Genomic DNA, 21810 nt, shown 5'->3' with positions numbered 1-21810 from the left:
CTCCAAATCTGGAAAAAAAATTGAATTTTACTTATTTTTGTAAAAAAAAAAAAAAATTGAAAAAAAAATATTGGTCAGGCCTTCATCTGAGGAGTGGGCGGTGGAGGACAAACAAACAACTTTTTTTTTTTTTTGGCCTTATACAGATTTGTAGGTATGGTGATTTGGGATAGTGAGTGGATGAATAGTAAATTAATTATACTCCTCACCAAAACATTTTATAAAAATGAAAAATATAATTCAGTTCATAAAATGCAGACAGTGTTTCTAATTGGCATATTTATTCTTAGTGTATTAACTCAGTGATCCCAGCTGTCCCTCAACCAATTACAACCATTCGGCGCGGTATTTGAATCTCCTTCTGTGCATGCTTTTGGCTTGGCCCAATTCTAAGAAAATACAAATTGTATGCCCTGTGAATGTTCTGATGTTATTGGTGAGGAGTATAATTCACAATACACCCCAGACGCATGGTAACTTGCAGTATCATTTGTTATAATGCGCCAACTGTGACATCTTATAGAGGTTGTGCATGAAATTATTGATTGGCTCCAAACAAAGGATTTGAACCGGTGTCCTTCACCGAAATCATGGCACAGTGCAGTCCATTCAATCAAATATTGTCATCAACCTATTTGATCGTAGTGTATTTGTTATGCGTGTGAGACGACCTCTCGCAGTAGATTGCAAACATGCTTTTGTTGAATGCATTTGAGTAGACCGCCATTATTGTGAATTAGTAAAAGGATCAAAGAAAAAAGGGTGGAATCACTGATCAATATGCATGATTACAATGTTCAAACACCCTTACTGTAAATAGATTATCCCATCAAAAGTTTCAAGTCATTAGGAATATTCGGCTGGACCCAGATATCTTGCTGTAAATTGGTCAAAATTGAATAAAAATAGACAAGGAAGAATATTTTTTCATCGCTTTACTAATAATTTATTTCTGTTAGGTCTGACCGTGTTTAGCAACTTTTCTTTCATGACTTTTTGCCAAAGTGAAAACTTTTCGAAATATATCCTAAAAACCGGGTGTCTAAGTTATTTGGACAGACAGTAATTTTAAATGCAGCACACACTGAAAATGGTCATGCTACAAACAATGTAAATCAACATGCCCAATTTCACCACTAAGTCAAAATTGTGATTTATCATTCATACATGTATGACAATTAGTGGTCGATGATGTCATAATGTACCCTTTTTTGGTATTTAATACTTGAAATTGATCACCTACAAATCCTTGATCAATCGTTACATTATTCAAAAGGTTTACAGAAAGTTTTCAGTACCAAAACTTTCTTCAAAATGTTCCAAGTTTTACTTACCAAAAACAACAAATTGAATGTAAACATCATGTTTTTGGCACATCGGCCCGTGCAACTTAAGTCTTCCTCCATTTTATCCGGCATGATGACTGCTGTCTGTCTGCCTGTCAGGTGTTTATGTGTCTTAGTGTGTAGATATTAATAAATATGTGAATCAGTTTCCTGAGTTCTCTGTGCGTCCTTTTGCGTTGTCAAGCAATATTAGGTAGACTGGCGAGCCCTGTGGAAAACAAGCAAGGAATTGTGGGGGAAATGTTAAATATTTGGCATAAAAATACTAATACATAATGTATAGATACATGTAAGAGTAGTAAGCCCTGTGTATAGCAACCAAAACCGAATATTGGGGAAATGAGTTGTATTCAGTTTTAAGTTCCACCCACAAGGCATTTATAGCAATAAAATGAAACAAACCACACAGAAAATGGCAAGACTGTTCTTTAAAACCAGACTATAAATATCTATTAAGTCCCGAAACTTGTGGAATGCATAAACTTGCACACTCATACTGTTACCCTGTATAGGCAATAGACATAAACATGGAATTATAATTAGCATTCATGCACCTAGTAGGAAGGAGAATTACCTGTGACTACATGTAAGGTTATAAAATAAACCACATTTTAATCAATCCAATGACAAAACAAAAAACAAACTTACCTTAGTTTAATCAAAAATTACTCCACTAATAAGTAATGTCACCATTTTACAAATTACAAAACTCCCATAGATCTTAAAATATTCCTTAAATGAAGTTATAAGTTCAGGAACACCACAATCCAGACATAACTACGCGGAAGTACATCCCATAGAGAAGTGTGCATACATGTATCAGTATGTTCTTCTTGAGTGTTGTGGCCCGTAACTACATTTCCTCTTCCTCGCTAATTAGTAAGGAAGAGGCTTATTAATTTAATTGGGTTCAAAAATACTTGCAGTGTAGTGTAGGCCTAAATCATTACACAATTTAAACAGCACTGGCTACTACTATACAAATCTATAAAAAAATAAAAGTAATTATAAAGCAATAAACTTGATATGAATTTGTGGAGAATTTGGTTTAAGTTACAATATGATAAGGCCAAAAAAACTTATTTGGTTGCCCTTCCAAGACAAAAATTTGGAGGGTTGGTTTCAAGCCCGGGGTCACTCGCTTACCAAAGTGGTATGCATGCTCGTCCCAGCACTTAAAAAATAGACCCTAAATGGCGTAATCAGTGTGGACAAATTTCACCCCTTATTGGCGTAAGGCTCTGAAAATCTTACCCCTAAAATATGGTATAATTCGGCGTAAGAAGCTAAAATGGACCCCTAAATGGCGTAAAGTCTAAAACAAATCAATTGAAATTGAAAAAAGATACCCTAAACGTCGAAACTTTACCTGAAAAGCACCCTTTTTTCTGAAAACGTTGACGCCGCCACAAGGCCAAAAATGGACCCTTTTTTGACGTTTTTGGGGACGAGCATGCGTATCACTTTGGTATATAAGTGTGACCCCTGGGGTTTCAAGTTGATTTTTTTTTTCGGGGGCTCTTCCTCCATTATCCTCCGTTTTGAAAAAGCTAGTTATTGACAAATGCTTCATCAATTATTTTAATGGTAAAAAATTGTTTGTGTTTGAACTGAATTTATATGGAAATACTTCTTGTTTTTTTAAATCAAATATATGCATTTATCATTTAGGAGTGAATAACAAATATAAAATGTCCTTGATAATGTCCAAATTAAAGGTTTCTTCTAAAAAGGTTTTCTAAAGATTTCTCATTTTTTTGGTTGTTGCTGAGGGCAACCAAACTTTTTGAGGGGGGCTAACAAATACCGTAAAACCCTGTCTACAAGCATATAGTGTGCTTCTGATGAAAGCTACATTAATCCAGTCGCCATTATGGAGTTTGAGCAAATAAATTACGGATCCAAGCATATACAAACAAGTATTATTTTAAGACCGATCAATTGTATTGGTATATTACCGCTTGCTTCGAATTAATTAAGCTTTTATAAAAAACACTATATATGCTTGTAGACGGGTTTTACGGTATATGGTAAAGAAATTATAATTGAGAAATTTTAACAAGTGAATGATCTAGAATGATTTGGTACATTTTGGGGGGATAATTGTTAAATTTTTTGCTAGATTTATTTTTGTTTTGTTTTTAGTACAGTCAGGAACGTAGCAAGAGCTTCGGAGCCCCATGGACAAGGAGCAGTGCTGGGCCCTTTTAACATCTCCTTTATCAGCCCTATCCTAACAAACTTCGTTTTCACTTTTGCTCGGGGCCAAAACCCTCTGGGCCAATAGACTTCGTCCATCCTGTCCTCCCGCTTACTACGTCCCTGCGTACATTGCGCACTTACAATAAATAATGCAATTGACTTGAGTTTGATTTTCTAACTATTTACTAATATGCACCGAATGCAAGTAAGGTAATTCAATAACAGGAATTTGTAAAACGCAAATGCCGTCAAAACTATCCCTAGCCGAACAATACTGGTTTGATTAAGGGGGTACTACACCCCTGTGTTAAATTTGTGACTATTATTGCATTTTTCTCAAAAAATAATAACACACTGGTAACACAAGTTTTGTATATTATTGGGGCAAGGAATCCAATTACTACACTGAAATTTCAGTGACTCAAGACAAGCGGTTCAGTATATATGATAGGAAGCGAGGTACATCCTAGCGGTACCTTATTTCTTATTAAATAACTAACCGCTTGTCTTGGGTCACTGAAATTCCAGTGCAGTAATTGGATTCCTTGCCCCTATAATATATCTAACTAACTATCAAAATTTGACCCTCCAAGTCGATATTTTTTAATTTCGGGTACCCGGGCAAGGTATTTCCTGCCCGGTTAATGTAATCTCGGGCGGGTACTCACGCATACCAAGGTATTGGATTGCAAATTTGGCTATTTATTCACATTTACGCTGAAAATGCTCTCGTTTTTTTCACAAAGCAGCATAAAGGGGGCGATATTTGATATTATCATGTAATTTTAAGGGGGTACTAACACCCCTGGCCAATTTTGTGCCTATTTTTGCATTTTTCTCAAAAAATATAGCTCATTGGTGACAAGTAATATACTGCGCCAATAAAATATCCTTACACTTGGAAAAATAATCACAATTCCCAAACTGAACAATATTGGGTAAATTTGTTTTTTAATAGATGCACTAGCTAATCCTGCACATTATGACACCACATTGAATCCAATGTGACTTCAAGAAGCAAAGTTACAAGCATTTGATTAGACGAAGGTCCAGTTTCGAAAGTGACAAACTGGCCTATTTACTTTTTTACATATATATGTTGTATTCTGGCACCAAGGAATATTTTAACTGTATTTGGAAATTAGTTTCTGACTGTTTTCAGCTAGTAAATGGACTCCGTATTTTCTTCATCGTGTCTACAGTGATCCCGTAAGCCTCATCCATGTTGAATTCGTTTACCTGCATATACTATAGTACTTGTTTAATAGCTGCCTTTTTATCGTTTTTCGTCATGTGTCGTATCAGCATAGAACGCGATTCACTTCTGAACATTCGCAAAGGTGTGATAAACTCTCATCCAAAACTTGATCGTTCAATTTGGAGTACCCTTTGCGACTTGAAAATCGCTAAGAAAACCACCCGTGGATGTCGCGGTGGGAAACAAGCAGCGTAAAATCAATGTGCTTGTGACTAATCGTCCGTTAACTGTGAACTCTGATGCTGCAGTCAAGTCAAATGAAAAGCTGCCAAAGCCTAATTTGGTGAAAACTAAATATGCGTCTAAGAATAACAGTTCCCAATGTAAAGTTGGCACTTGGAATGCACAATCCATCAGCAAGAAAACCGCCGTGATTACCGATTTTGTCATTGGTAATGATCTTGATGTGCTGATGATCACGGAAACATGGCTTACAGGTGACTTAACGCGATAGTTTTAAAATTGCCGACCTTAAGAACACTTTACCTGACTATGAGTTTATCCACACGCCACGGATTGGGAAAAGAGGTGGTGGGGTATCTGTTCTGCTACGCAAGGGATTTAAAGCCATCCAACATGCTTCACCATCGTTTGCTTCCTTTGAACAGTTGGACCTCGCAATTTCATGCGGATCGTCTTCAGTCAGGATCGTTACCATTTATCGGCCACCCAAATCGTGCAACAAAGAAACAACTGCAACTTTTATTTCGGAGTTCTCAACACTTCTTGAGATTACATTGGCTGATGCACAACCGGTTGTTTTTCTTGGGGATTTTAACTTCCACATGGAGGACATGTCTGATCGTGATGCCTCAATTTTCCGCGATCTCCTTGAATCTTCTGACCTTCAACAGCACGTTGATCAACCAACGATCGTAAAGGTCATACCTTAGATTTAGTTGTTTCATCAAAGTCAGACAATCTCGTTTCTAGTGTCAGAGTTCATAACCACCTTCCTTCTGATCACTACGCAGTCACGTGCATTGCTGATGTTTCTCGTCCTGCAATCTCTAAACACTGTTTCAAAGTGCGTGATTTTAAGAACATTGACTTTGAGCAAATGAAACAAGACATCTGTGCCTCTGCGCTTTGTACATCGCCGGAACCGAGTGTCAGTGCTTTAGCGCTTCAGCATGATACCACTCTTCGTGAGATCCTTGATAAACACGCGCCAGAGGTGACAAGATGCGTTACCAATCGCCCAAATGCTCCCTGGTTCAACGACGAGCTGCGTGAGGCCAAACGTAAACGTCGCCAATGTGAGAGAGCATGGATCAAATCTGGTCTTGAGGTGCACAGACAGATTTACCGCAATGAATGTAACACTTACTATCGTCTCCTGCTGGCTGCCAAACGTAATTATCACAGAGAGCAGATCAGTGGACGTAACCAACAGCAGCTTTTTAAAGTCGTTGACACCATCACTAATGGCAAATCAGAGCCAACTCTTCCTGAACATGATAATGGCAAAGATCTCGCTGACAAATTTGCTGACTATTTCACGTCGAAAGTCACAAACATCGAGAATCAGCTTAACCAATCGCCAAACAACCCTGTATATGCTCAAGTGTCTGAGTCATGTCATACACAGTATGTGACATTCCAGCCTGTCACAGAGGAAGAAGTTCGTAAAGTGATATCCGAATCTCCGACTAAGACTTGCAATTTGGATCCCATCCCCACGTGGCTTTTAAAGCAAGAATTACTCGAGGTGTTGCTTCCCGCTATTACAAGACTCGTGAACGCTTCGCCGCCCAGGGTCAGTTTCCTGCTTCATTTAAGAAAGCATGTGTGATTCCACTCATCAAGAAACCCAATGCAGACCGTAACGATCTCAAAAACTATCGTCCTATATCGAACTTGAGCTTTATCTCAAAGGTCACTGAGAGAGTTGTCGCGTCTGCACTTCAAAATTACCTGGAAACTAATGGACTGTATGCAAGTAGGCAATCGGCCTACCGTAGGTGTCATAGTACCGAAACTGCCCTTGTAAGAGTTCACAATGATCTGCTGAGAGCTCTTGATGAAGGGAAAGAAGGTATTCTTGTCCTGCTTGACTTTTCGAGCGCCTTTGATGTCATCAACCATCAGAAATTTCTTAATCGGCTCACCCGAAGGTATGGTATCGGCGGAAGAGTGCACGACTGGTTTGCATCGTATATATCTGGGCGACGCAAGAAGTTATAATCGGCAATCAAGTCTCGGAACTGCAGCAGTTACATCAAGGTGTTCCTCAAGGCTCGGTAGTTGGCCCACTCTGCTTTGCTATGTACGCCGGGCCTTTGCAGGACATTATCAACATGCACGGACTTGAATGTATGAAATACACTGATGATACCCAGATATACATTGTGTCCAAAACGTCTGAAAGATCAACAAAGCTTTCACAGCTGGAACAGTGCATAAGAGACATCAAAGCGTGGACAGTTAAAAATAGACTCCTGCTGAATGATGAAAAAACCGAAGTTATGCACATCTCGTCAAGATTTCGGCAATCATCTACTCTCTCGCAAGTCACAATCGCTTCTGCTTCTGTAAACACCGTCTCAAACGCCAGGAACCTTGGAGTTTTTATGGATGACTCTCTTCAAATGACAAAGCATGTTAACAACATTTGCCGTGTTGCATCCATGTCGACACGGAAAATCGGTCAAATACGCGATTATCTCGACCAATGTGCTGCAGAAAGACTTGTCCACGCATTTATCACCTCGCGTCTGGACAACTGTAACAGTTTGTTATTCGGCCTTCCAGATTCGCGAGATCTGTAAGCTGCAGCGTATGCACACAGAATATGGCCGCCAGACTTGTTACCAGGAAGAGAAAGTACGATCACATAACCCCAATCCTAGACTCATTGCACTGGCTTCCTGTAAAGAAGCGTGTCATTTACAAATGCCTTTTACTTACATATAAGGCACTTCACGGTCTTGCACCATTTTACATAAATGAACTTATTCAACCGCATATTCCAAGCCGCAATGGTCTTCGATCTGCAGATCAAAACCTTCTCTGTGTCCCGCGATATGCCACCATTTCTTACGGACTTCGGTCTTTTGCTGTCGCGGCCCCGAGATTGTGGAATCAATTGCCCTTGAACATTAAGAATGCTGCCACCATCTCGCAGTTCAAGGGCCTACTCAAGACTCATCTGTTCAGGTTAACCATCACGGACTGGCTGGTTTAATTCATTGTTTGCTGGACTCACGCTGTTCTCTGATATGTCTATTTTGGTTTATTGTGTAATTTACTTATCTTGCTTATCACTTATGTATAATATGCCTGCCTTTTTGTGGTAGGCCTGTGTCTTTATGTGGTTGCCATTATGATCTGTCTTTTACTTTTGTATATATATTTTGCTTGCCAATATTGTTATCATTGTTGTAGCTTAAGATAGTACTTTTAAGATATTTTATATTTGTAGTTTAGTATATCATTGTAAGGCGCCTTGAGGTCAGTTCTGGCATAAGGCGCCCCATAAATGCGTTTTTATTATTATTATTATTATTATTCAAAACTCCACAGACTAGACATCTGGTTTGAGAGGGGTGAATGGCTAATTTATGCGTTTGGCTTTAATTTAAAACAAAAGGAACAAAAGAAAACTGAAACAAAAGAGCTGACAAATAAAATGAAAGTTATGAAAAGTACAGAGAAGTAAAAACTGAAATAAAAACTGCTTTAAATAACGCTTCATTGAAGAAACTGTGTTGTCTCTTTGTTTTGCTTGTTGGAATCTTTTTGCGCCTTGTATCGGCCAGTTTGTCACTTTTAAAACTGGACCATCGTCTATTCAATTGCTTGTAACTTTACTTCTTGAAGTCAGATTGGATTGAATGTGGTGTCATAATGTGCAGGATTAGATACATGTAGTGCATCTATGAACAAAACAAATTTAACCCAATATTGTCCAGTTTTGAAATTGTGATTATTTTTCCAAGTGTAAGGATACTTTATTGGCGCAGTATATATGTATTTTATAGGGGCAAGGACTACAACTACTGCACTGGAAATTTAATTTCAGCACAGACAACAGTTGTGGAGTTAAAGTCAAAAATGAGGGAAAACCAAACACTCAAGTATCAGAAGGATGGTCCACAATAGTGTGATTCACGTAACATGAATAAGGATTAAATTTTATGATTTTAGCAATTGGCTGTAAAAAAAGTATTAGATTCCATCTAATTTTAAAATATTTTTGGATTAAATAAGTATGGCAATTGGTCTTTGAGAATCCAGAAGTAAAATGTTAATATAACCCATCATACACTTGTGTCAGTACATGGTTGAAGGTAATTCACAGCCTCATGTAACGCGTGTTACGAAACAGACTATTATAAATTTATTTTGCATAATATATGGTTTCCATTGATACCACTTAGAATTTTCCTTCTCCTAGTAAGGCCTTATGTAAAAGCCATGCACAATGAGATAAATTCCTATCCACTACTTCACAGCGCGCTGTCAAAAACTGTCACGCGTGTTACTTGTAATGCGTGTTACCAATGAAACGCGTGTTACCGTATTCCATACAATGGTAACAATGACTGTAAAGCCCACTTTTACCATTGTAATTGAAATGAGGACAGTGTTACAGTGCATTAACATCCTTTTCACTGCTGCTAACCCACGCTTTATAAAGGGCAGGTTTGAAGGGTCCACAAAATGCTTAAAAGGGTGGGTTTGAAAAATGTCTGGTTTTAAAAAACGCTTGTCCAAATATAAAGCGTGGTCACTGATAAAAAGGGTGGATTTAGAAATCAACAATTGCAATTTCAAAGCTTACTGTAATTTCCAATTGAATGACACTAAATGAAACACAAAAAAATATTGAAATCCCATTCTGTTTGGCCATCTAAAACTTATGTAATTCTCTTTGGATGCAAATCTGCACCTCCTGGACCACCATAACCACTTATCTATGATCAGTAACCATGCTTAGAAAAGGTGGGTTTCGGAGTTTTGGTATAAAGGGTATAAAATAAAAAGGGTGGGTTTGAAATAAAAAGGGTGGGTTTGTATCACCACTGCCAACTATGCTTTTATGTTGAGGGCATGCATTTCATAGAGATTGTGGATGGCCAAGCAGTGGCATCCATCACCACAGAAGCCGCAGACCAAGATGAGGATGTTGATGATGTAGATATGGAGAGTATTGATGGAGTGGAGCCTCTACCAGAAGATGTACCAGGTTGCTCAACTGATGAGTCACAGAAAGATACCTTGAGACAATCTAACACTAGTGTAAATCATGACAAAATATATGTCGGAAGCTGGTTTCTTGTTGAATATGATGGAGCATATTTCCCTGCTGGTGAAGTGTTGGAAGAAGGGGATGAAGATGACTTTTTTAATTAAAGAGTAATGCATAGTGGATGATAGTGCTGGAAAGAATTGGAAGTGGCCAAGTGAAAAAGACATCACATTTTATTGTAGGGAGAAGATAATTAGGGAACTTGGGGAACCAGTGGTAGTAAATAATTGGGGACACTACAAATTTCATGACCTGTAACTTGGTGTGAGAAAGAAAAGTTGGTATTGGGTCTAAACTATACTGTTTTTATCAACTGAAATGATGTTAACTGGGATTGGTTAATAATTAATAATACTTTACAACTGAAGCAGTGTATCATCAATGTTTGGAAATGTTGAAAAGTGTATTATTATGTTGGTCTTATTTGGCCGGACAAAGTGTAATGTGTGTTACCGTAACGCGTGTTACCGACTCTTTTACTATTTACTAAAAAAGTTTAACCTGCACTGTTGTTATAAATAAATTATAATAAACCTCAGCATAATACTTGATTACAGTAGAAAGAAATTTTTTGCAGACTTGTTAGTTTGAGGACAAAGTTGAGAATAAGTTTGTGGGTTTTTTTGCTTGTCCACCGAGTGTAATGCGTGTTACCGACATTCGCAGTACTACCTCATTCACATGAGTTGATCTTTCACCTTTGTGTTGCGCCACTATGTGTTGCGACCGAAGAAATGCATTTTAGTGTCCAAAAAGGCAAAATTATTGTCAAAAGTTCTGCCGAAATATCGGCACCCTTGCGAAGGGTTAAGAATTCGAATCGGGAATGAAAATTTCCGATCTTTGCGATCAAAAACACAAACACGGCACGCACTTGACAACAAGCCGGCTGCCCCATTGGTCTTAGGCGCGGCGCGTAGTAGGCAACCTTGTCACTTCTACGCGATCGCAAATTCACCAGTGCGTACCCGGACCATGGAAGTTTAAAAAAAACAACTTTACATTTGTTCGAAAATTTCTAACATTCGTATGAACAACCGATAGCTTGTGATACGAAAGTTAGAACGTGGAAGGATTTGCGCTCATGTAACGTACCTTGTTTGTTTGGTACATGTACACGGTTGGCATGCAGGTCCCAATATCATGCATATGATTGTGAATAAAAACTTCTTCAAGTTAATTATTGTCTCAAAAATATGAGGATATTATTCTTGACATATTAGTGACACCATGTGCTATTCCTTCATCAATTCATCATGACTTTACTCACGAAAAACGTCATTTTGTGCCACTTTTTCTCGAGTGATCGCCAGACATCGCACAGTCCCCATTGTTGATTGTAAATAGGTGATCAACACGTGTAGTGCTGGGCTCACATGTTCAAGAACCGGAAGGGTATCACCATCAGTTCGTCGTCTGTATTCGATAGTGGCGTATAGTGAGGCGCCGCGAATAAACAACTTTTCGAGAAAATCGGGTTTGAAGAAATGCCAATTTAAAATCGAGTTGTGTAAATCAGACATTGATTATATTTTGTAAATGATGTGAAATTTCTGTAGTAAACTAAATAGATTTTATTGTTATATATTTTTCAAAAGAAATAAATACATACTATTGCTGGCAAACTGAAAATAATACTATACGTCACTATGGAAAACAAACAAAACGCAATACCCTAACCTAACGTTAACCTTACGCCACCTCGGTCGCCGTGTAATCCCCATGGCGGTACTTTTCGTCGTTCGTCTTCCATAGTGGCGTATAGGTCCGATACGTGTACGCCACTATGACATACGATGTTTTTCATTTTTGCCGATATTTCATAATTATAAAATGTGTATAAAAAGTGGCGTATGGTCGATACGACACTATGGAATACAAAAAATGTCACTTTGTAACTATACACCACATTTAATTAATTAATTACTAATTAATTAGCTAATTATGACTGATGAGACTAAGAAAAAATGAAAGAGAACATCATTAAAACATATGTGCCAATTTTCAAAAAAATGACCAAAAATCACCATACGCCACTATGGAATACAGCCGACGAGTTTGCAATGACAAGTCAACCTTTGCAAATCGGGAGATGGATTGATTTGCCCAGCACTGGATTTTCTCATATCTTTAATCACCGACGCAGTTGGCAGTTGTCAAAACATCTTTGATCAAGCAAGGTTGCAGAATTAAACGGACTCATAATATGGTCGGAATTTGTACTTCAGCGCCTGTGTTTCCGGTTAAAAGTAAGCAAACACTTCAGCTAAGATACATAAATGTTAGCCAAGCTAAATTAGTGCCGTACTATTACGCTGACTTTCGTATTCGGCGGGCGAGGAGGACGATTTCGACCTCCTCGTTTGTTTACAAACAGAGAGGTAGACAAAGGGGCCTGTCAAACCTGTTCCGCTTGTCCAAATACTCAAGTATCAAAAGGATGGTCCACAGACTTTGAGACTAAATCAGTGATTCACGCAACATGAATAGGCCAGGGGATTAAAAAACTGTGAAGTAGCACCATGTGCTTCTATTGTCCAATTTGCCACCAAGATTTCGAATGAAAACAGTTCAGACCCAGTACAGGATAATGTCAGAAATTAATAATTTGTTCTGGGTCTGATTATTCTGACTACTTCTAAATTGAAGCCAAACTCAAACTGGCTGGACAATCTAAAAAATTGTTTTGCTGCGTTTTAAAACTGAAGACGTTACGATGACTGACCGTGTTATACTAGCAATCTCTGTCTTCAGTTCTATTCACACATTAACTATCGTGTCGTCGTGGATAGTAGATAGATTTCTCGATCAACTTTACATAACTCATGAACTGAAAACGGTAAGCTTACCGTTTACGTTATTTTTGTATTTTCCCGTAAATTAATACAACACACTTCTTATCATATTTAATTCCCTCACAAAACGTCTCCCAGAATGTTTGGATATTAGATTATGTTAAATACATTACCTGGTACAGTTTAAATCACTGTAAATTCCGCTATTTTCTGGGAGGTATTCTGCCACAAAATCATGTATGTTTACAACAGCAACAGCTCATTTACGACGCGAATATTTCACCTTTGACCTGCGACTCGTGACCCTAGCGTAATGTGAACCACGCCCTTCCGTTTCAATTTCCACTTTCACCTGAAAATTTTCAACTTCAGTGTTGTTGTAATACTAATAATGTTGTTAGCCAATAAAAATAATCATAAAAGGAAAACAAAGATTAGGATACTAGTAGCACACCGTACCCTTTTCCAGCAGTGCTATAATTTCCCATAAATAAATTGTACAATGCAATATGAACTGTGCATTGTGTCTTTTTGGAAGAGAACTTTCTATAGGAGAACACTTCAATTATAGTAGTAAGTGACAACAGATATATGACATACTTGACCAATAACAGATTTTTGAGACAGATTGATGTTGTAAACATAGGTAGGTGTAAAACCAATACCCTTATTTTGGATTTGCAAAGACTCTGACCTTCACCTCACATACAAAACTAAACCAGATCATTCTTGTTAAGAGACCACCTTTTAATTAGTAGTAGTGACAACAGATATGTACCATATTTGACTGATGTTTGAAACATCATAATATGAAGTTGGTTAAAGTAAAGCTAAGATACTCTTCCAAACTATTAATAATAGTTTGGATTTCAAGAAAGAAAGAAAGAAAGAAAGAATGAAAGAAAATTGAAAGGAAGGAAAATGTAAAGAAAGAAGGAAAAAAGGAAGATAACAGAAACGAAGGATGAAAGGAAAGAAAGAAAGATATGCATAGGAAGAAGGAAAGAAATAAAGAAAGAAAGATATGTATAGGAAGAAGGAAAAAAAGGAAGATAACAGAAACGAAGGATGAAAGGAAAGAAAGAAAGATATGCATAGGAAGAAGGAAAGAAATAAATAAAGAAAGATATGTATAGGAAGAAGGAAAGAAAGAATCATAAGAATGAAAGTAAGAAAGAAAGATAGGAAAGAAAATAATGAAGAAAGAAACAAAGGAAGAAAGAAAGAAAGAAAGAAAGGCAAAATGAAAAATCAATGTATAGGAAGGAATCCAGGCTGCCACACAACAACAAACTTTCAAACCCAGTCCAGAGACATACAATGACCACATACCTTGCTCCCTCAGACCCATGCAATAAATTACCCAATTATCTGCCTTGTCCCTACATGTAGATCAACTCTTGTCAAAGGTAAAGGAATTGGAGTTGGTGACAGGTTTATAGATAAACATATTGGAGTTGATGACAAGTTTGAGACCAGGACAACTGGCTATAAGAGCACACCTCCTACTTATAAGAGCATTTTGGTGGGTGCTACTAGTTTGTAAGAATATTCGCGGCTCACGCCGCTCATACTCTTACTACTACTAATAGAAAATAAAATAACACTGTAGAAATGAAAGAATGAAAGAAAGAAAGAAAGAAAGAAAGAAAGAAAGAAAGAAAGAAAGAAAGAAAGAAAGAAAGAAAGAAAGAAAGAAAGAAAGAAAGAAAGAAAGAAAGAAAGAAAGAAAGAAAGAAAGAAAGAAAGAAAGAAAGAAAGAAAGAAAGAAAGAAAGAAAGAAAGAAAGAAAGAAAGAAAGAAAGAAAGAAAGAAAGAAAGAAAGGAAGGAAGGAAGGAAGGAAGGAAGGAAGGAAGAAAGAAAGAAAGAAAGAAACTTACTTGAAAGAAAGAAAGAAAGAAAGAAAGAAAGAAAGAAAAAGAAAGAAAGAAAGAAAGAAAGAAAAGAAAGAAAGAAAGAAAGAAACTTGAAAGAAAGAAAGAAAGAAAGAAAGAAAGAAACTTGAAAGAAAGAAAGAAAGAAATAAACAAAGAAAGAACGAAATAAAGAAAGAAACTTGAAAGAAGGAAAGAAAGAAAGAAAGAAAGAAAGAAAGAAAGAAAGAAAGAAAGAAAGAAAGAAAGAAAGAAAGAAAGAAAGAAAGAAGGAAAGAAGGAAAGAAAGAAAGAAAGAAAGAAAGAAAGAAAGAAAGAAAGAAAAAGAAAGAAAGACAGACAGACAGAAAGAAAGAAAGAAAGAAAGAAAGAAAGAAAGAAAGACTAAGAAAGAAAGAAAGAAAGAAAGAAAGAAAGAAAGAAAGAGAGAAAGAAAGAAAGCAAGAAAGAAAGAGAGAAAGAAAGAAAAAAAAAGAAAGAAAGAAAGACTTGAAGGATTAAGGAAAGGATGGAAGAAAGAAAGGATGAAAGGAAGGAAGGAACGTGCAAAAGGTAGGGAAAGGGAAAGAAAAAAAAGAAGGAAGGTCCTGAGGAAGGAAGGAAGGAAGGAAAGAAGGAAGGAAGGAAGGAAGACTCGAAAATTATCCATTTCGCCACCTCCCTCCCCGGCTTTTTCTGTAGCTTTCTGTCTGCTGATAGTGATATTTTAATCAGCCCCTAACTACTACTATTAGCCTAGCCTTTCATTGTTTGTCAGAGGCAGCCATGGGTGGGGGCGTGAGGGGACAAATGCCACCAGTCAGAACTCTTGCCCCCTGTTTCCCCCAGTAAAAACCCAAACGTACGAAAATTCCCACTTTTTGAGCCAATTTTGCGCAAAATTGGTTGATTTTGCCTCCCCCCCCTGAAATTCACTTTGCCCCCTCAATGCCCCCGTCCCCCTCCTCCGAAAAAAATTCCTGGCGCCGCCACTGATGTTTAGGCTATATTGTATTCTCATTGTTTTACTGTAAACTTGTAAGTTGTTCCATCAAAATTCCTGTTGATTTTCTTTAAAAATATATAAAAAAGGGGCAGGAAAACAGGCAGGAAAAAAGGAACAACTTGCCTCAAGGCTCCCTAAAATTGCCCGATGGACCAAACAGTGTAAAATTAAATATTCAATCAAACAGATTGACTTTTCAATCTTTTGCCAATTGCATTTAGTTAGTTCAGGGTTGAGACGAATATTCGTCTCAGGTTCAGGGACAACCCCGGGGGGACAACTCGTTTTATTTAGTCGGTTGAATTTTCAATCTTTTTTATCAATCAAAACGAGTGATTCTCAATCTTTTGGCGATTAATATTAGGGGAAAATCCGGGGGAAAATCGATTTTCGAATTTCGATTGGATTTTCAGTAGAAATGATTGATTTCATTGTCTTTCACTGGCTTTAATTCAGGGAATTGAAAAACAAAAGATCAACAATATTCACTCTAAAAACATTTGAAATCTCCTTCCAACCATATACAACACATGCTATTTGGCAGTACGTGTAAGTAACACGTAATTAATTGGACAGTGAAATCAATTTTTCAATCTTATCGATTCATTCCTATCAGCTCCTATCATCATCATCATCATCATCAGGTTATGATGCGTGCTGTTCGTCTTATGGTTTACGGCCTGGTCTAATCGTCTATCGACATGGCGCCCTCAATAAATTCATTACATCTGTGCGAGTTGCAGTCTTTAGTTGAAGTAATTTTTGGCTTTCCTCTAGGCTTTTTTTATTTTGCGCATTATATTCTGTCATGGCCTTCCTGCCTGGCAGGTGTGTCTTCTTTGCCCAAAATACTTTCTTATCCTTTAAAGGAGGATTTCGTGATCCTAGCATCCTCTTTTTATGACATTTTTCAGTAGATATCCACGAAATAAGCTTATTTCCAAAATTTCAGTTGATTACGATTTTGCGTTTGCGAGTTATGCATGATTAGGCCGTATAAAATTAATGTTTTGGTTCTCGTCCAGAGGATTTTCATGAATTGATGAGGGAGGGAGGTGTTTTTTTTTTTTTTTTTTTCAATGTAAAATTAGCATTGTCAGTAGTTTTCGGTCTTCTCCAACAGTGCTCGAGGAAACGATGAGGCCCTTTTTTTTTTTTTTTCAAATGTGAGATTCTGAGGATAAACCCCTAGAGTACCACAAAAAGACTTGGAAGTGATGCTTGTGCTCTAATAAACTTATTTATGTGTATGAAGATTTCATAAATCATTCCAAAGTCTAAAAAAATTGAAAAATCTAAAAAAAAAAAAAAAATCTGACAAATTCCAGAAATTGAGTATGGAAAAGATGAAAAAAAAAATATTAATTTTACACGGCCTTATGTGTATTACACTGCTCCATAGACAATATGTGTTGAATTTCGTTCTGGTGCACCAGAACGAAATTCAAATTTAACGATATTTTTGCTAAACGAATTAATCTGCAAGAAATATTTGGTACATAAACATTATGTAGCCAGAGGTATCCAGTGGTGTAAAAATCTCAACTTTTTTGGGAAAAGTGGGGGATGAGGCTGTGGATCACGAAATGCCCCTTTAAGGGAATGGGTATGGACCCCGGTATGGACGTTTGGAGTTTTGGACAGTATTTATTGTGGGACATTAGAGCACGTCAGACATATCGAATCGCATTCTGAATACGAAGAATGTCCTTCTGATATCAAATAATTTTGATTTTTGAAATTCGCAATGTAATACACATTTTATGGCAAATCATTAAAATTGATATTTTTGATATTTAACAGTACTCGAAGTAAACTTAATAAATCTGATGATTTATACTTAACGTGTATGTAGGTAGGATGAAATGCCGACGATCAATTGAAAATTTTGACCTTTCGTATTGAAGATATGGATTTTTTTCCCAAAACACCAAACAAAATTAGGTTTTTTGGGAAAAAAAATCCATATCTTCAATATGAAAGGTCAAAATTTTCAATTAATCGTCGGCTTTTTCCTCCCAGCTACATACACTTTAAGAATATATCATTAGATTTATAAATTTACTTCGAGGACTGTTATATATCAAAATTTGAAAAATATCAAATTTTTATAATTTGTTAATGATAAAATTTGTATTAAATCGTGATTGTCAAAAAATGAAAATTATTTGATATCAGAAAGACATTATTCGTATTCAGAATGCAATTCGATACGTCTATAGTGCTCTCATGCCCCATAAAAAATACTGTCGAAACGCTCTAAACGCTCATTTCAGATCCCTTAGGTGGGACAGAGATTCGTACTCAATATAGATATTTGTTTTTATGGCAGACCGACACCTTAAAGTCTATGCTGAAGACGCATTGTTATTACATGCTATCTTCAGTAGATAGCAAAAAAACAAAAACAAAACAACACCAAAACAAAAAAACAAACAAACCCATACAACAAAAAACAAAAAAACAATAAAAATCATCAAAATAGGCCTAATAAATGTAGATATTTATGCCGTAAACAGCCTCAAATCGCTTTATATTTATTCCGCCGTTTAGAATATGTCGGAACCACGTTTGCTGCCTACAAATGGCGCAGGATTCATCAGTACAACGACTGTGACTACCTCTAACAGCTTCCCATTGCACCTGGGTGGGGTGAAGCAAGCGAGACAAAGCGCCTTGCCCAAGGGCGCAACACGGTGGCGAGACGGGGACTCGAACCCATCACGCACGTAAAGCACGCTCTCAGATTATGAGTCCAAGGCCGTAACCACTGAGCCACCGTGCCCTCGAAATATAAAATTCACGAATACAAATTTTATGACAAATTATTAAAATTTGATATTTTCAAATTTTTTATATCCTCGAAGTAAATCTAATGATATATTCTTAAAGTGTATGTAACTGGGAGGAAAAGCCACCGATCAATTGAAAATGTTGACCTTTCATATTGAAGATATGGATTTTCCCCCCAAAAGACCTTATTTTTTTAGTGTTTTGGGAAAAAATCCATTATCTTCAATACGAAAGGTCAAAATTTTCAATTGATCATCGGCTTTTCATCCCACCTACATACACTTTAAGTAATATATAAATCATCAGATTTATAAAGTTGACTTCGAGTACTGTTAAATATCAAAAATATCAATTTTTAATGATTTGCCATAAAAAGTGTATTACGTTGCGAATTTCAAAAATCAAAATTATTTGATATCAGAAGGACATTCTTCGGATTCAGAATGCAATTCGATATGTCTGATGTGCTCTAATGTCCCACAATAAATACTTCATTTTTTGTCTTCGTTATCTTTTTTTTTATTCACTCGTTTTGTTTTCCTTTCTTGTTTTCATTCACTTTTCATTATTTTCTGGTGTCATTCATGTTTAATTTTCGTTTCTTCTTTTATTTACTGCTTATTCTCTTTTCTTCACTTTTTGATCTCTGTTCTGGTTGTTTTTGCCTGTCACCTTTTGCTCTCTTTTTTAGTTTTATTCACATTTTTTACTCTTGCAAAAGGTGTGGTAAAAAAGATGATGCTTAAAATGCTAAATCTTCTGTATCATCTGTATAGGCCGTATACATGCTATCTTCAGTAGATAGCCGGAACATGACACCCAAAATGATACCAATTGCTTACTAACAAATGTCTACTTATATTTATTATCTAATTTGTTTAAATTAAAGGGGTATTTCGTGATCCTAGCATCCTCTTTTTATGACATTTTTCATTATATATCCACGAACAAAGCTTATTCCCAAAGTTTCAGTTGATTCCGATTTTGCGTTTGCGAGTTATGCATTATGTGTATTAGTATAATTAGCTACTTGTATTTGAATTGGGCTTCAACTGCGTTAATACTGCTGTTTTCTTTGTGTTTTGCCAAATTTTTCTTTAAAAAAAATACTAAGTAACAATTTGAATGACTTATTGAATTTAAAAACAATTTTAATTTGTTTACACTTTCGGGTTAATTACACAATTCTTCCAACAAATGCTTTTAAAACCTATTTTATCACCATTTTTGTAACAACATAATAAAATTAGCCAATTGCTCTGAGACAAACATGCACCGCAAAACGAATGCATGCAGCACCTTTGAGACTTAGGCCCTATATGTTTTCAGCACAGCACATCAAAGTTCCCTTTGTGCACCCCATTCCTTTTTAAAGGAATTTCTATTTTGCCTCATAGACACACACAACACAGTACAAACCAAATAACACACAAAATTTATAACTCTAAACATTTTATTATACTGTTTTATTTTTGTCACTAATTACCATTATACTAAAAACAACAACAGAACCAACAATTTGGTGACCCAAAACCAAGGGTATAGTTTTTGTATTAAATTTCAGTACAAAGAAGACGAGGTATAAGGTATAAATTTATAATAAAATCTTATACATCATGATAAGTACAGCTAAAACAAGGTGAACATTCAGTTATATAGCCGATTATAATAAAAAGTACCTGTGTTCAATAACTTTGGTTAGTTTCTTACGGTATACAACTGGCTTGATCAGCTTCTCAGAACATGACATACCCTCCAATACACAGTTTAAGCATGAGATGTCAAGAAGCGGAACCACTGGCATGGCTGAATCTTATAGCAGTCCTGTATTCACTATTTATAAATAGCTATTTATATATCACCATGGGGTACATGGGGGCAGCCATTACACAACATCGTATCACCAAAGAGTATCTAGATAAGCATTCACTCCATACAAATGAATAGGAAAACAAGATGTCGGTATTCATGAATTTTCACAAAAATGATATGTGTCAAAAATCTGAAGATTGGGGGATCCTGTAACTTACATATGTTATGAGAAACTGATTTTAGAGAAAAGTTACCGAAAGCATTTTAAAATTTACCGAGCGCCATTCATTTTATAATGTTTTTTATTCAATAAAACACACCAAATTTTGAGCGACTAGTTGCTGAAGTCAACTGCCTTACCATTGAAAAGTACAGGTAGACCACCCACTGTGCTAGAGGTCAAGTCGCCAGATATACTGGCGCCCAGCCAAAATGGCAACCTCCATTTCTCTCTATCAAGAATTTATATATTGCTATTTATAAATAGTGAATACAGGACTGTAGGACCATTGCCAGAGGGTCGATCAAATGCAGTACTGAATATCGTATTAAGCGGTTATGTTCTGAAGCATAACTTGCAGACAGTTGCAAAACAAAATTAAAAGCCCTACACTCATGGACCAATCTTTCCTTGAGTTTTGATCTATATAGCATGCTTTTGATATTTTTTCAAAGTTCAACAGGTTTATAGTTTCTTCAAGTGAATTTGATAATGTAAATAATTTAAGTGGGGCAAGGTATATGAATAAGAGTTGTAAAAATGAAAGCACCAAGAAATGTTTTATAGAGTTTGTACACCAATTTTTGTAAACTTTTGTTCAAAGGCATTCGATAATACAATATATATTGCTTTAGGGCATGCATGGCCTATTTGATAAATTTGTACAAGTTTTGGTCAAAGTTATTGGAAAAAATAATGATGATATCAGGCAACTTACATCTTTTACATGATTTAACTAAGCAACCAACTTAACCCCATGAGAACCACCTGCCGATGTAACATTACCTCTGATTGGTCAGTTACATGATATCTTCATTTTAATCACCAATCAGAATCTAGCTTTGCAAATAATTCACCCCAATTTTTTTTGTGTGGTGAAATTATTCTAACAAAGTTGCTGATTGGTCCAATTGATCATAAAAACTTCTTTTTGGCCAATTGGCAGGTAGTTCTCATGGGGTTAATTCAAGGGGGTCTAAGTTTACTATGTGAAACTTTGGATTGACGTTTAAAAAGAAAGACGCAAATAGTTGAGCCCAAGTAAAAGCTAAATACACTACTTTCCTGAACAGTTTTAATTAATTACAATGTATACACTTTTTTTTTTTTTATATGAAATGACCTGACATAGTATATATTACAAGAAAAAAAATAAATCAGTTACCAGTGTGTTATAAAGATTCCTCAGGCTGAAGTGTCTATGCATATTGTTTACTGGTATCCTATATCCATAAAACTATTTTGTTTTCTTTATTAATATGATAAATTT

General features: G+C 36.3%; 2 protein-coding genes across 2 annotated transcripts in view; both read right to left on the bottom strand.

Moving 5' to 3' along the window:
* LOC140167668 (CD151 antigen-like) overlaps nt 1-13139 on the bottom strand; it is a 33382-nt gene extending 20243 nt beyond the window's left edge. The window contains 2 exon segments of the mRNA XM_072190967.1: nt 1335-1554; nt 13029-13139. Coding sequence (XP_072047068.1) covers nt 1335-1418 — 84 coding nt within the window. The 5' untranslated portion in view covers nt 1419-1554; nt 13029-13139.
* LOC140168367 (CD63 antigen-like) overlaps nt 1-21810 on the bottom strand; it is a 227967-nt gene that overhangs the window by 140545 nt on the left and 65612 nt on the right. The window lies entirely within an intron of this gene.

The sequence above is a fragment of the Amphiura filiformis genome, chromosome 13 (genome assembly GCF_039555335.1).
Source record: "Amphiura filiformis chromosome 13, Afil_fr2py, whole genome shotgun sequence".
In the NCBI taxonomy this organism is placed as follows: Eukaryota; Metazoa; Echinodermata; class Ophiuroidea; order Amphilepidida; family Amphiuridae; genus Amphiura; species Amphiura filiformis.
This window is presented reverse-complemented; position numbering and strand designations above follow the sequence as displayed.